Below are 15,207 nucleotides of genomic sequence, written 5' to 3'. Positions count from 1 at the left end.
TATGCTGCTGATTCCCAGGGCAGTTACAAAATAATGTGCTAAATATCTTCAGTTGTCATCCCACAGTCAGACAAAATGAATGCTTAACTTGGTGAGCACAGGTGGTAATCATTGAGAAGTTATCAAAAACTTAGACAAAATAGTTGAATTACTGATTGAAGTGTGCTATCTCTTGCCAGAATTATGCCTGACTACTGGGAGCCAATGTTGCAATCAATAAAAGGTTCTGACATGTAAAGGAAAATACAGTTCCATGAGCTCAATATGTGTGCTGAGCAGACAGTGAAGAGTCTAAGAAGGGACATCACTATGGAATTTCTTGATCTTTATGGTAAAAGTCACCACTGTTTTTGTTAAGAGAATTCTGGACCTAAAAACTTTATGGAGTTCTTGGAACAGAAGGCAAGTACAAGTGAAGATAAGGGTGATCCAGCATATCCAGTCTACTTAGATTTCCAAAAGATTTTTTGGCAAAATTTCTGATCAAAGACTTTCAAACAAAGTAGTCAGCCATGGAATAAGACGGAAAGTTGTTTTAGAGCAAGTAATTGCAAAGAAATAAATACACTGTAGCAGAAAAACAGTCATTCTTCACTATGCCAGTAACTCACCAGTGTGGTGACAGACCTGTACTGTTCTGCATGTTTATAAATGGTCTGAAGAGGATAAAGCAGTGAGGAACAAAAGTTTGTTGCTAACATTTTAACTGGCATACAGAACAATGGCTTGTGAAATGACTGTAACCAGTCAAGAGAGAGATGTAATTACAGGCAGCTACATGAAATTACCAGCTCATGCTAAAGAAGAGGAAAATAATAAAACTAACATTGAATAGTAAGGGCTATTGGGGAAGCAACACAGTGCAAAACAGAAATCATCACTGTGCCATCCACAGCTCAAATACTATGTGTCATTTGGAGACTGTGTATGGAAATGGGAAGGTCTCAGAGAAAGGAAACAAGACTTGCTGAGTGGCTGACTGGGAAGGAACTTGCTATGATATCTTAATGCGCAAAGTACCTAACAGGGAACGTGATACTGGCTTACAAAATTTCAAGTGGATGGACAAGACAGTTAGGGACTTTTTCACATTATCTTCTCCTTTGGGAATGAGGGGCCATCCAGTGAAGACTGTGGGTTCTGATTCAAAGTGAATAAGGTGAGGTTGAAAACATGACACTCAAATGAGGCCAGACAAATTAGCCTTAGGGAAATTCTAATGCTGAAGGCAGTAGGATTTTGAGACACAGTGATGGGGAATGTGATTCTTGGCTGTGTTGGTTTTACTCCTACCTGAGTATCTGCCTCTACCTTCTTTCTGTTGCTCTTACACATGTTCTCTAGTCAGACAGACCTGCTCAGCAGCAGCTTTCTTGACAGCTGGCAAGGACTTTAGCTGCCCCGGCCTTTGTCTCTTTTTTTTTTCCCCTGAACTTCAGAGCACACTTCAACTATGCTCCAAAGTGCAGCACACAAGTGGTGCTGGCCACATCTTCTGTGCATCTGGTATGTTGGCCAGGTGCCTTGGGCAGCAGTCCTGCTGTTTTCTTGACATGTCCCTTGATGCCTTGCTTGACCTCCAGAGGAACAGGTGAGAAGATTTCTCTGGTAGAGCTGGATCTACCATGAGCCAGAGTGAGCAGAGCCATTCCTATGGTCATGGGTGGAAGCTTGCTCCCTGCTGCTTAGGTTAGGCAGCTACTGTGCTTTGACTTGCCTTGCAGTTGCACAGTGGAAGCATTTTGGTGGTGAGACAGTCTGAGCCTCTCTCCTAATCTGAATGAAGAGCCCATCCAGCAAAACAACCAAATACTGTTCCAAGCCAAAAGTAAACTTTTCACTATCCTCCTGGTTTAACTTTAACCCAGAACTGATCCAGTCCACCCCAAGGTCACACTTGCTTGTGACAGTATGAGGAAACAGTGTGATCACACAGTTGGGTTAAGGGAAAGGCTAATCTACTTCTCAGGTGTGGCATAAGCTTGAGCTACTTGTGAAAGCTTGACACGGTGCACATAAAATACATCTGATTTTCAATGGTTTTATGAAACCCGATTATTTAATGAAAACTGATTAATTTTTTAGCATCTAAACCTTTTATCAGCAATAGGTAGGTAGTTTTTTGGTTCTCTTAGTGTTCGAATTGCAAAGCTGGCACTGTTCAGGAATGTATTTACTTTAAGCTGAAGACAATCACCTTGATACCAACCAACCCTGCCTAAGAGTACAACCTCCCTTTCTCCCAAAAAAGGGTTCACTCTCACCACCTTCACCCTCATAGGCTCTATGTTCTTATCCTGCCACTACCTGGCTGCACAGGCACATAATTGCCAATTCAAGGAACTGAATCAAACTGAATGAATAACCACCCTAGTCTAATTGTTTTGTTAATTGAAGCAAACTAATTCATGCTAAATTCAGGATAAGGATTTGCAATATAGCTACACAGAGGGAAAGCTTCACTTAAATGACTGTGAGCTCTTTGAATAGTATTCTCCAAAATCTGTCACATATAATACAGCCCCATACGTTTTTCTTTCAAAAGAAATCATTCTATTTATTAGAACTTGTTTCTCAGTAAGTTTTCAACATACTGCACTACCATCTAATTCTCACTTGTGCTACTGGCAGACCTCCACTGTTGCCACAGGGAAGAAAGATCCTTCACTGCAGTCTGCTTTGCCAACCTGCAGGTGAATGCTAGAAGGGAGAAATGGTCAAGGGGATCAGCACTTTCCTTCACAGGAGCTGCAATAGAGTTGTCTAATTATTTGACAGGAATGACAGGAAAGAAACATAGACATACACACAGTGCTTAGTGCACTTCTGATTAAATAATGCAAGAAATTTTTGTTCCCCAAAAGACAAGCTATATTAAGCATGTCATATTTTAGACATTTAACAGTCATCTGTGAATCATGAGCAGTCTCTTTGTGGAGACTTGTGGACACTGACAATCTATCATCTTTACAACATATAACCTATAACCTTTGTACTCCTGACAGAGCACAGGTAGGTCTGTAAGTACATGAACTGGATGCCCTTTCTTCATATTACTCACTACTGCATATAGAGCAGGAAGCATACTGTTTAGCATGATAAAGGGAACAGACTACAGTAAGACTTCAGACAGCCTTTTGTGAAGACAGTTTAACTCTCTTAATTTCAAATTCTTCTAGTGAACTGTGGCTTCTTATGTACATTGATTTTCCAGTAAGGGTGCTAACACCTTCAGTTCAGTAATAAATATGCAATTATTTCCCTGCATTTCTCAAGAAACAGGAAGAGAAGCGTTTGTGTTCCATGTCATCTACAGCTGGAGTAAACTCTCCACTCCTTAATGAGACATATGTTAATGTACATTACTATTTTAGCTTGGTTCTCTGAAATGCTATCACAAAACATCCTACTTTCATTGCTCTCCAAACAAATGTGTCATTAGGTAAATTTTACTTTACCCATTCAGACATTACAGCTACAGTTGTCATGCTTGTAATAATTGTTAGGAATATCATCTTTGTTATGTGAAGCCAGGCAAACTGAACTAGTCAAGCTGAACTACTTTTGAAGTGCATGTGAAAGAACTAAAGAAAACACTCAACTCAAATGTGTTATAAAAAAAATCTTATTTAGATGTCTTAAAAAATACAAGGCACATTTTATAAAATCAAATAGCTATCCATTAAAACTTTGTTGTATATCCCCATATAAGATCACGTGCTGGCAAATGTTAAGTAACAGTGGATAATCTCAACTAACATTTTATCCCAGTGCTAGGTGACAAGATCAGCTTGTCACCTCAAACAGGACAACACAGGTTTTTGCTATGTTAGTATTTACAGCACAGTAACTTGGAAAACAATATATAATATATATTATACCAAAGATAATAAGCAGTCTAATCCAACATGGTGAAGTGGATTCTCCTCTATTTTTCTCTACAGCTTCAAATGATGTTCAGGGTAAGCAGGTACACAGAGCAAGGTCCTATACACACAATCTGTTCAGATGCTTAGTACATTACAGTTACAGCTAAACAAAACAGATTTTTCTGGTAATTAAAAATACTAACAATACTGCATAATATTCCAGAGACATTATGCTTTTTTAGCAACTTTTATATTCAACAAGTATGTCGTCAGCCTCACTTCCAGGTCAGCAGCATTTTCCAGCACAGCATCTGAAATGTCTTCTTTTTTTTCCCAGTTTCCCAGGAAGACTTATCTGCTTATAATTTCTACACAGAATAAGCAACTGTCAGTTCCAAATTCCAGACTTCAATGTAATTAAAATGCAGAGGTGTTTCTTCAGACTCTCTTGTACAAAGTCTATTGTCACTCACATCCTTTCATCAGTAATAACAAAAGTTCACTTTTCTAAGATTAAACTCAGTAGGTTGATTTAGTGGTCCTACCGGAGTTTGAAGAGTAAGAATTTGATTTCTTGGGGTACCTGCCTGATGAGAGAGACACTTGCATCCTCTGTGTTGTTCGCACACTTCGGCAAAGAAGAGCATATTTAAGGTTGTCTCTGAAGTCTTTTGAAATATAGTAATAGATGAATGGATCGATACCACTATTCAAAGCGGAAAGACACAGCGCAGTTATGTACCACACATACAGATGGCTCTGGCTGTAGGCTTTGAGGAGCGAATAGTGCACAATAATCAGCACATTGCTAGGTGTAAAACAGATGAGATACATGGACAGGACAACAATAATGAGTTTGATTGCTCTTTTTCGTTTCTTCCCAGTGCTAACATCTATGATGGAAGCACTCAGGGTCTTAATCATTAGAATGTATGCAACAGCAGTGATGATAGCTGGGATTAAGAAGAGTCCAATTGCAAGTGAGAGGAAATAACTGAACATATCATGAGCTGAAACATTTTCAGGCAACACATCATGGCAGGTTGTGATGTTAAGATTTGAAATATATGCTGTCTGATTAACAAGATACAATGGTATGGTGCCCAACAAAATCAGTATCCAGATAGCAATGGAGATGCCCAAAGCAATTTCTGATTTCTTTTTTGAATGCACTATGGGGTTCACTACAACCCAATACCGTTGTACACTGAGACATGTCATGAAGAGGATGGAACAGTACATATTTCCATAGAAAAACCCAACAAATACTTTGCAGAGACCTTCGCCAAACAGCCAGTTATTGCCATTTAGATGGTATGAAATCTTCAGTGGAAACCAGACAACAAAAAGAAGGTCTGCCAATGCCAAGTTAACCATATAAATCACAGCTGGATGTTTCTTCTTTGTTCGGAAAAAAAAGACCCAGAGGGCCATGGCATTGCTTGGCATACCAATTATAAAGACAAAGATATAAACAATGGGAATAAAAACTGTAGTCAGCTTTCCTGTGAGGACTTCTGCTACAAATTCATCCACCTCATATAACTCTTCAGAATTATTTGCGTTTGGAACCTTGTAGCCAATGAAACTTCTTCCTTTTGGTTTGATGGAGCCATTATTCTCTAAAATTAAAAAAAAAGAAGTTGTTATTGGTGTAGAAGTACAGACTTTTTGCCCTTTTAAAAAATAAACTAGACACAGCAATTTGCTCTGAACATTTACAGACAGCCTTATCAACAGAAAAAAAATCTGTTTATTCAAACACATACATCTTCCCTTTCTTTTAAATTTAGTATCCAAAGGACAAACTTTATCCCTTCAAGAATTCAAGGATTCTACCAGAAACCAAAACACTTCTCGTGTCACCAGGGATATTAAAAATGCCTTGTTAAAATGGACTGTCAGGTGCTCCTACCACTTGAACAGTTACAGTACAAACTGCTTCAACTACCCCAGGGCACCATTAGCTTTTCACACAGTGTGCCAGATCACCTGAGTGCTGGGACTCAGAGAATGTCACAGCAGGCTAATTTAACTGTAGTAGAAGCTTTTCCAGTTTAGATGGCCCAAAAATCAGGTATGCAGTAAAAAGAGAACATACTACCTTCAGACAAGCTAAAACTGAAAGTCAGAACGCCATGTCCAAAGCCATGCTCAAATAATCTCTAGGGCATGCCACACATTACAGTGTATCTGAACAGAAATTTGAACACGCTGACTCTGTGCAGGAAGCTGCAATATGGTCCTCACCTGGGATCTCCTTCAGGAGCGTCACTCCCTGTGGTTTTACTCAAAAGTATCAGGGGGCAGAGCTGACACCTAAGGCTGCTTCATACACAAACTGCTGTCACTACAAGCTTTGCTCTGCCTCTTCAAATGCTGTGGGAGCTTACAAACATATGGGTGAGGCCGGTGCTCTTGTCCTGTAGGACAGACTTTGAACAGCCCCGTTCAGAACCCCTGCGCACACAACACAGTTCTCCTCTCCTAGCAGGCTAAACTGCACAAGCAATGTCCTGGAATACATACCATTCTGAAAAGTCAGATATTCACCTACAGATCCATGACATGAAAACTGACTGGCTTAGGGAGGATTTCTTCTAAACTTTCTATCAATATTTGTCAGTTGTTTAGCCAAAGCCCCTCAGTTGTAATATAAAAAGTCTCTGAATACCTGAACAGCAAGCAGCCATGAACAATGTTGAAGCACGGCCTGTCCCTTTGTTAAAAAATAATTAACACAGTTCCAAATGAAAAAATGCTTACATCTTACATTTTAAAGAATCCTTACACAAGAAATATGTAAATATACAAGTGTGTGTTTCTCAGTATAGATTCAGCAAAGCAGCTCACTTTAGATAGCTGTTCCTTTCAAATTACAACTGCAGAAGTCTGATGTACAGCATTAGATTCCTGTCTAGACTCTGCAAGCTTCTGAAAATGCATACAGAAATATTGGCATTCTTCAGAGTTTTGAATTAACTTACATTCACTTGAGCACTTAATCTCCAGGCCCAGACAGCCTTCTCTGGAAAACTGAGGTGCAAGAAAACTTTTTGCCTCTACAATAACATGGACAAATCTTTGCAGTAGATTGCACGAAGACAGAGGCAATTATACTAACAAAACTATCATCCTAAAGAAAATTAATTCAAATGCCAAATAGTAATGTTGGTCTATATGTGGTGTAATTAGAACGAACAAAGCAGAATTATAGAAATTCTCTGTTCAGACATTCAAGCCCCATGATCACATCAGTAATACTGTTCAAGACTGCAAAATTTAATTATAATGCAGCAATCCTAGATCCCTAAGCTGAGCTATGAATTGGAGAACTCATAAAATCACCCTAAAAGACATAGCTTACAGACACCAGATACTGAAGTGATAATGAGCTAAGCAATGCTGATTTTCTTAGGCTCACAGCCTAGCTGAGAATGATCCTGGAGATGCTTGGAAGCAGACCCTATAGACTAAGTTGATAGCAGTGATCAGGATACAGTAATAAAATGCACCATACAGTGCTATGTTAAGCACCTGTCCATCAGAAAGTGGTCGATACCATCAAATTCCAGTCATGCTCTTTTCCTTCTATTCCAAAGACTCAAACTATAGTAGAGAACTATAGAAGTAAATACTACCACTTTGTTATTACTGAAGTTTTGTGATCAGACATAAACCAATGCTTTGTAATTGAAGTTCAGAGATGAGGTAGAAAAAAAAAAGCCTCATCAAAAATCCTAAATTGTTAGTGTGAGACACTACAGTAACAGGTACACTAAAGTGGATGCACAGATACCTGAATCACAGACAGGACTTTGTATTGAAAGAGAGTCAGAATAGAGACAAAGGTTTGTTTCATTCTACTTTGTAGGATATAGTGATTTCACAGATCAAGTCTTAAGCTGATTTTAATTCGAGCCTCAAAACATACTGGGCAACTTTTTTCAGTTCAACTAGCAACCTATACATATAAGGAGACAGTGTCCTGTTTCCCTGCAGTTAACACTCCCTCACAGAGCAACCAATCCTTTGTTAGGTATGTGCATTTCTACATCCTTTCCTTACTCATTCACCGCTTGCCGTTTTCCATAACAATCGAGCTCTTTTCCAAGACGAGTTTCACCCTGCTTGACTCACATACAGAGAATGCAGTTGACTTGCTAATCTGCCCACGGGAAAAGCGTACTCTCTCCTCCCACAAAAGACTGTTTCAACACCTTTGCCATTTGTCCAGAAGATATAACCCACTACATACCAAACACAGTATTATGCCTACCCTGCAGACACAAAAGTGACAGCAGCACGCAATGCCCAAAAATTAACTAGTTTACTCATGGCAGTAATACTGCCAACAGGACTAAATTTAAGATTATCCTAGTTTTTGGATCTGTAACCTCTCCCTCTTGCCCATGAATTCCAAATTCCTCACTCCGTCCAGGTCAGACAAATAGGCTAAATGGCAGCTTAATTTCAGGAACTGCACTCTGAAGAACACAATTTGCAGCTACCTGGCATCTATCCCTTGAGAAAACATGACGTATGCTTGGCTTCAATGCGTACACAAGGTATATCCTATGCTTGGCTTCAATATTTGCACAATCTTTACGCGTATGATTTTATTAGGTAAATAAGCTCGGTAAATGAAATATGGAAGGACACAGTAAAAAGGTATGCACAGATATGGTAATGGGGTTTATTATAAAACGTGGCGAAAAATTAACTTAATGCAGTGAAATACTAATATGAATGTTGAGGTTTTTTTCTTCAAACTGCACTTACGCTCAACAAGCAATAGCGCAGACTAACAATTTAACAAGAATCCCAGCTTTTTAGATCAGGGGAAAAACCAAGAACACGGTCTTTAAAGTTTTTTCATGTTTATGGCAAGGGGAGGCGGGAAGGGGACTACAAGAAGGTTGGACAGGGGCGTTTTACAAGGCCACTAAGTGACAGGACCAGACGAAATAGCTTTAAATGAAAAAAGAGTAGATTTAGACTAGACAGCAGGAAGAAACTCGTTATGTGAGGGGCTGGAACAGGTTTCCCAGAGAAGTTGTGGATGCCCCGTTCGTGGCAGTATTCAAGGCTAGGCTAGACGGGGCTCTAAAGCAGCCTGGTCTAGTGGAAGCTGTCCCTGCCCGTGGCAGGGGGCAAGGGGTTGGAATTTACTGCCAACAGGACTACATTTAAGATTATCCTAGTTTTTGGATCTGTAACCTCTCCCTCTTGCCCATGAATTCCAAATTCCTCACTCCGTCCAGGTCAGACAAATAGGCTAAATGGCAGCTTAATTTCAGGAACTGCACTCTGAAGAACACAATTTGCAGCTACCTGGCATCTATCCCTTGAGAAAACATGACGTATGCTTGGCTTCAATGCGTACACAAGGTATATCCTATGCTTGGCTTCAATATTTGCACAATCTTTACGCGTATGATTTTATTAGGTAAATAAGCTCGGTAAATGAAATATGGAAGGACACAGTAAAAAGGTATGCACAGATATGGTAATGGGGTTTATTATAAAACGTGGCGAAAAATTAACTTAATGCAGTGAAATACTAATATGAATGTTGAGGTTTTTTTCTTCAAACTGCACTTACGCTCAACAAGCAATAGCACAGACTAACAATTTAACAAGAATCCCAGCTTTTTAGATCAGGGGAAAAACCAAGAACACGGTCTTTAAAGTTTTTTCATGTTTATGGCAAGGGGAGGCGGGAAGGGGACTACAAGAAGGTTGGACAGGGGCGTTTTACAAGGCCACTAAGTGACAGGACCAGACGAAATAGCTTTAAATGAAAAAAGAGTAGATTTAGACTAGACAGCAGGAAGAAACTCGTTATGTGAGGGGCTGGAACAGGTTTCAGCAGAGAAGTTGTGGATGCCCCGTCCGTGGCAGTATTCAAGGCTAGGCTAGACGGGGCTCTAAAGCAGCCTGGTCTAGTGGAAGCTGTCCCTGCCCGTGGCAGGGGGCAAGGGGTTGGAATTAGATGGGAGCTTTACCGTGCCTTCCAAGGCAGACCGTTCCACGGCTGTCTGCAAGGCGGGTGAAGCCAAGCCCCACGCGTGCTACAAGCCCTGAGGGGGCTGCTCGCCGCGCCCGGCTGCTCGCCCCTGAAGCGCTTTCCCTCCCGGCCGGGGAGCGCGCCCGCGGGTCCCGGCAGCCACACCGCCACCCGCACGAGCTTTCCGACCCCCTCGGCTCCGCGGAACCCCGCCCCGTCCGCTCCGGACTCCTCGAACCCAGCCAGGCCAGACATCTGCCCCGCCGAGCCCCCGCCGGCGGATGAGGGGCGGCCGAGCCCGCCGGGGGTGCCGCGCTGGCCGCCCCGCTGATGCCAGCCCAGCGGGCAGCTCACGCCGCTCCTCTCACCTTCAGCAGCGGCGGCAGCTCGCAGCAGCACACTGAACAGCAGCAGGATCAGGCACAACCCACGGCGTGCAGCCATCTCACCGCGCTCCGGCCGCCGCCACTCCGCCCGCGCTCCCGACCAGTTTCACCTGATACCTGAGCGGGGCGGGGCGGAGGGCATGGCCGGGCGCAGGACCAGCCCCGCGGCGGGCGGGGCCAGGCCGGGCCCTTCCCTCACGGCGGAGGGTGGCGGCGCTGTCCCCGAAATGGTGGGAGTCGTTCGCCGCTGGCTCCGTTCGGCCGGCTCAAAATGGCGGGTCCGCCGCAGCCCCCGCAGCCTGCTGGTCACCGTCAGGCCGTGCCTGGCAACCGCCGGGAGCGGCTGCCGCGGGTCCCGGCTCTTGCCCTGCTCACGCTGCCGCCCGTCCCCGAGTCCGGCGGTGGGCGCTGCCCGCGGGGCCGCGCTGCTAACGGCCCTGACTGCCCGGTACCGCTGAGCGGCCGCGGTCCGTGCCAGGCTGCTGCAGGAGCGGAGCGGGATTGTTCTGGGTCACACCGGCAGGGCCCAGCAGCGTTAAGCGGGATCGTGTTACTTCAGCTGCCTCGTAACGCATCGTGTTGTGCGTTCCAGGTTTCTTATTCTTCCGTGTTATACCATAGCAGAATCGTGGAGTCTTAGAACAGGGCAGGTTGGAAGAGGCCACAGAAAGTCATCTGATCCAGTCTCCCTGCCCAGGCAGGGTCCTCTGGAGCGCATTACTCAGGATTTTGTCCTGTCCAGTCAGGTTTTGAATAGTTATGGAGAAGAAGACTCCACACCTTCTCTGTCAATCTGTTCAGTGCTCTGTCACCCTTAACAGTAGAGAAGGTCTTGCTCATGTTCATGTGGAACGTCCTGTGCATCAGTTTTTGCCTGTTATCTCTTCTCCTGTTGCTTGACAACTGTGAAAAGCCTGGTCTATCTTCTTGACAGCCTCCCTTCAGATCATTAAAGACGTTGATGTGGTCCAGTCTGTCATGGGCGGCTGCACAGCGCTCTGGGTATCAGCGACTCCTCCCAGCTTGGTGTTGGCAGCAGACTCTCTGAGGAGGCATCTGGCCCCTCACTGAAGTCATGGATGAGCACGTTAAACAGCACTGGGCCTAGATACAGCATATATGCGTTACATGTGTCATATGACAGATAAGCAAGGAAATGTCTAATTGCTGCTTAACCCAGGTGCATTTGTGGTACTGTGCTGGCATGACCCAGTAAGAAAGGTTAAGTAAGATGTTTACACCTGGCAGCTTCATTTAATCTTAGAATGCACCAACTTCCCTTTGGTTTTGGAAATAGGGATTTCAGGAACAAAATTAAGCACAAAGTAATGTCATCAGTGTTTTCTGTTTATCCTCACTGATAAAAATTCTGAATATTTTCATGGTCATCAAATCAAGCACACTGCTTATCAAATTCCAGAATTGAAAGCATGTGTTCAACCCTCGTTCGCACTTGCAGTCAGAAATGCTCTCTCTACCTTATTCTGCAAAATGCTCTGTGTTCAAGCAGTGATAAAATTGCCTTCTTTTCTACTTTTTTGAATGAGCATTATATTTATACAAATATACTCTGTTTTATGTGGTTCTGAAAGAGAATAAATATTTTTGGTTTTTTCTTTCTGTGATGGTCATGAGATACAGTTGGGAATAGATGTCTGGGAGAACAGAGAGATGAAGGTAAATGGCACTGGGAAGTTTTGGGTGTGAAAATTTACCTTAAGGGCCTCTTGTTTTTGAGTCTTTGTTATAAGTTCCTGCATACTTAAAGCACAGTTCCTGTTTGTCATCCACACAGTTTACGGATTTCTCATCTAAGTCCCAGCCTTCTAGCTAAACATTGGGAAAGTCATAGCCCATCCCTCCAGCCTCCCTCCCTGTCTCACTTTCAGTGCTGTTTTATTTACTTTACCATTATAAACCACTTCATAGGCATTTAATCCTGCTTTTAATCACCTTGTACAGTGAGATGTATTCTTCTCATTTGGCTTTTTATTTAGCCTCCCTTTACTAGTCTCCAGAGCTTTTCCCCTCAGATCTCTGTTACTAAGCAGTGGTCAGTCTTTTTCTCATCCAGTTCTGCTGTAGTCGGTGCTCTCCATCCTGAGACCTGTTACGGTTTTCATTCTTGGTTCTCTCTTGATTTATTCCATCCACTCTATCTTTTTGTCCTCTTTACATTCAAAGGAGACAGTTCCTTCTCTCTCTTGCTTGGATCGAGCAGCAGTGGAAGGGACTAAGCACACATGGGAAAAGTATTTATTGCTGTTGCTAAGTGAGATCGTTCCTGGCTGTCCCATGACAGACCAGAGCTGCAACTGGAGAAGCCCTGTGGCTGTGTGTAGAAGCACGTGTCACTGCAAGTGCATCTTCTGGAAATGCAGCTCTGGACTTTGCTCTAGGTGAGTAAGGAAACTATACCAGCATAGTCTTGTAGTTTGTCTAGTTTGTTGTAGAGGTGTCAGAAACATGTAATTGATGGGAAGATAATTTCCTTCAAAATTTTATATTAATATAATATCATTAGATTCCCAAACAATTAAAATGGAGCTTATAAAAGGGAATGTCAGGTGACAGAGAATAAGTATTAGAATTAATATCAGCGAATGCTATCAACCTGTCTTAAAAGAGAGACCTTATTGCTGCCTTATGTAGAGGGGGCTTGTGAGAAAGGTGGGGAGACCTGTAGTGATAGGACAAGGGCTAACATGTTTAGCTAAAAAGAAGTTAGATGTAGGTAAGAAATAAGGAAAGAGATCCTTTACTGTGAGAGTGGTAGGACAGTGGAAGAGGCTGCCAAGAGACATTGTGGATGGGGCATTTCTGGAAGAGTTCAAGGCCAGGTTGAATGGGGCTTTGAGCAACCTGGTCTTATAAAAGGCGTCCCTGCCCATGGAATGGCATTGTCCTAGATGATCATTAAAGATCTCTTCCAACACCAATTACTCTATAATTCTATAGCAAACTAATGGTCTTTGGCACTTGTAAGCAGTTCCTGGTGCTTTCTCTGTGCAGTGCCAGCCAGGCTTTTGTTCTGATTTTGTTCTACTCAATTTATTGAGAAATTAGAATTCAGAAGGCAAAATATTAGTTATGAAGATTTCCCACATGTAGTCTATAAATCAGTTCTTCCTCAAGACTTAAAAAATATTCAATAGAAACTAGAAATTGTCTTACTCCTGCTCAAATCACTAGGACTTCTCAACACAGCAGTGTCAAAACTTGCTTATTTTAGATGTCTTTATTGAAGACAGCTGATTTGTCGAACCTCTTTGCAGTCCTAATGTGTCATTTATCAAACTGATTGGACAGAAAATTAACAATTTGTAAGTAAACACAAAGCAACTGTGTTCTTGTTTATCATTGGATGGTAATTGAGATAAATACAACTGCCACAGGAAAAGTAAATATTGTAGAGGCTTATGAAACCTTTGTTCTCTGTTACAAGTTGGATTCCAAATTTTCTTGGGTTTGCTGTGTACTTTTGTTTTTGTGTTACATATCTATATATATCTGTGTCTGTGTACATATATATATGTATATAAAGATACATATATTTGTATATATAAATATAAAAATACATATATACTCCTATGTTATATTATAATGAGTTGGGAAAAATAATCTACAGTGGCTTGAAGGGAGCTTTAACCTTGCACATCATTGCTTATCAAAGCATACCCAAAGCTGACAAAAGGCAAGTGAATAGCAGCTCATAATTCCCTGCTCTGTCAATGTTTGTTTGGAGCATGTTGTCATGAGAGTCTTGTGCACCTTGGGACAAAGGCCATTACTGGAAATGTACCCTCCCTTGCACTTTGAGTAGCTGGTGAGTGTGGTTTTAACACAGTTCTGCACAGGGGCTCCAAAGGGGACCTTCTGTCATATACTCCTTGGGCCTTGAGTCATTTTACAGCATGGTGATGTCATGTAATCATGATTACTTGAAGATATGTTACTGTCAAAGATAATTGTTACCCCTTCAGTAATTGAGAAATGAATGTGGTTTCATTGCAAGGCACCTGTCAGTACTCGTGAAGTGTGTGCTAGAATAAATGGGTGGGAGCATTTTTATTATGTAGGGTTTGTTGTGTGTACTTTTTTGCTCCATGAGAGTTTCTGAATTCAGATGGCAAATATGTTTTTAGTGTGTGGCTTATTTTAATTATATGGTATGTCTATTGAGGGAGAATGTAAGAGATAGTTGTTTGTGCCATGTATCTGACACAAATATATGGATTTTTTATTTTAAGGAAAAAGAAGAACTTGGTTTTGAAAGGGAGAAGAAATAAAAATACCCTAACTTTAAAGATCAATATGTCTTGTAGGACTGGCACAACACTTAAAGTGTCCTTCAAAGAATGCGGCCAGTGCAAGTATTCTTGGAGGGAGAGTAAAGTTTGGGTTAAATGAAACAATGTGAAGAATTTAATTTTAAAAACTAATGTAATTTTTGATTCAGAAGAGCAGATGCATTATCTCTCAGTGCTTTAGCCTGCCCTCAGGCTAGCCACCTGTCTTCTTGGAAACTTAGGGAGTGCCTGGGCACTAAGTTACAGCAAGGCTCTGTTTTAGTAGTGCAAGACCAGGACTGTGAATATAATGAGCATTTTTGATGACTCATTTCAATATTAAGAAGTTCTTTATAGCTCCTCCTTCTGTATCTTGTTCTTACAATCCTCTGTGCCATCTTGAGTGGTCTCTCTTGCTTATTTTCCTTTGAATTGGTGTCTATTTCCTGCTTCCTGCTCAGTTGGTTGGCCTTGCTGTCAGACTTGTTGGGTACTACATAAGGGTTGTCACTAATGCCCTTGCCCTATACGTGTCCAGCAAGGAGCCTAGGAAACGAGAGAATATGGGCAGCAGCTGTATGTTTTCCATTTATCTGTGAGCAAGAGTCCATTTTATTTCACTCTATATTTAGGAAGTCTGTTCAATTCCCTCC

The 15,207-nt window shown here is 42.0% G+C and overlaps 1 protein-coding gene across 1 annotated transcript; it reads right to left on the bottom strand.

Moving 5' to 3' along the window:
- Positions 1-3,609: 3,609 nt before the first annotated feature.
- F2RL1 (F2R like trypsin receptor 1) lies at positions 3,610-10,404 on the bottom strand. The gene is made up of 2 exons (XM_039729770.1): positions 10,248-10,404; positions 3,610-5,491 (listed from the first exon to the last, which is right to left on the bottom strand). The coding sequence occupies exons 1-2, from the start codon at positions 10,321-10,323 to the stop codon at positions 4,389-4,391; spliced, it is 1,179 nt and encodes a 392-aa protein (XP_039585704.1). The 5' UTR covers positions 10,324-10,404; the 3' UTR covers positions 3,610-4,388.
- Positions 10,405-15,207: the final 4,803 nt, after the last annotated feature.

Source organism: Passer montanus, unplaced genomic scaffold, assembly GCF_014805655.1.
Source record: "Passer montanus isolate IOZ18808 unplaced genomic scaffold, ASM1480565v1 scaffold7, whole genome shotgun sequence".
NCBI classification, from domain to species: domain Eukaryota; kingdom Metazoa; phylum Chordata; class Aves; order Passeriformes; family Passeridae; genus Passer; species Passer montanus.
This window is presented reverse-complemented; position numbering and strand designations above follow the sequence as displayed.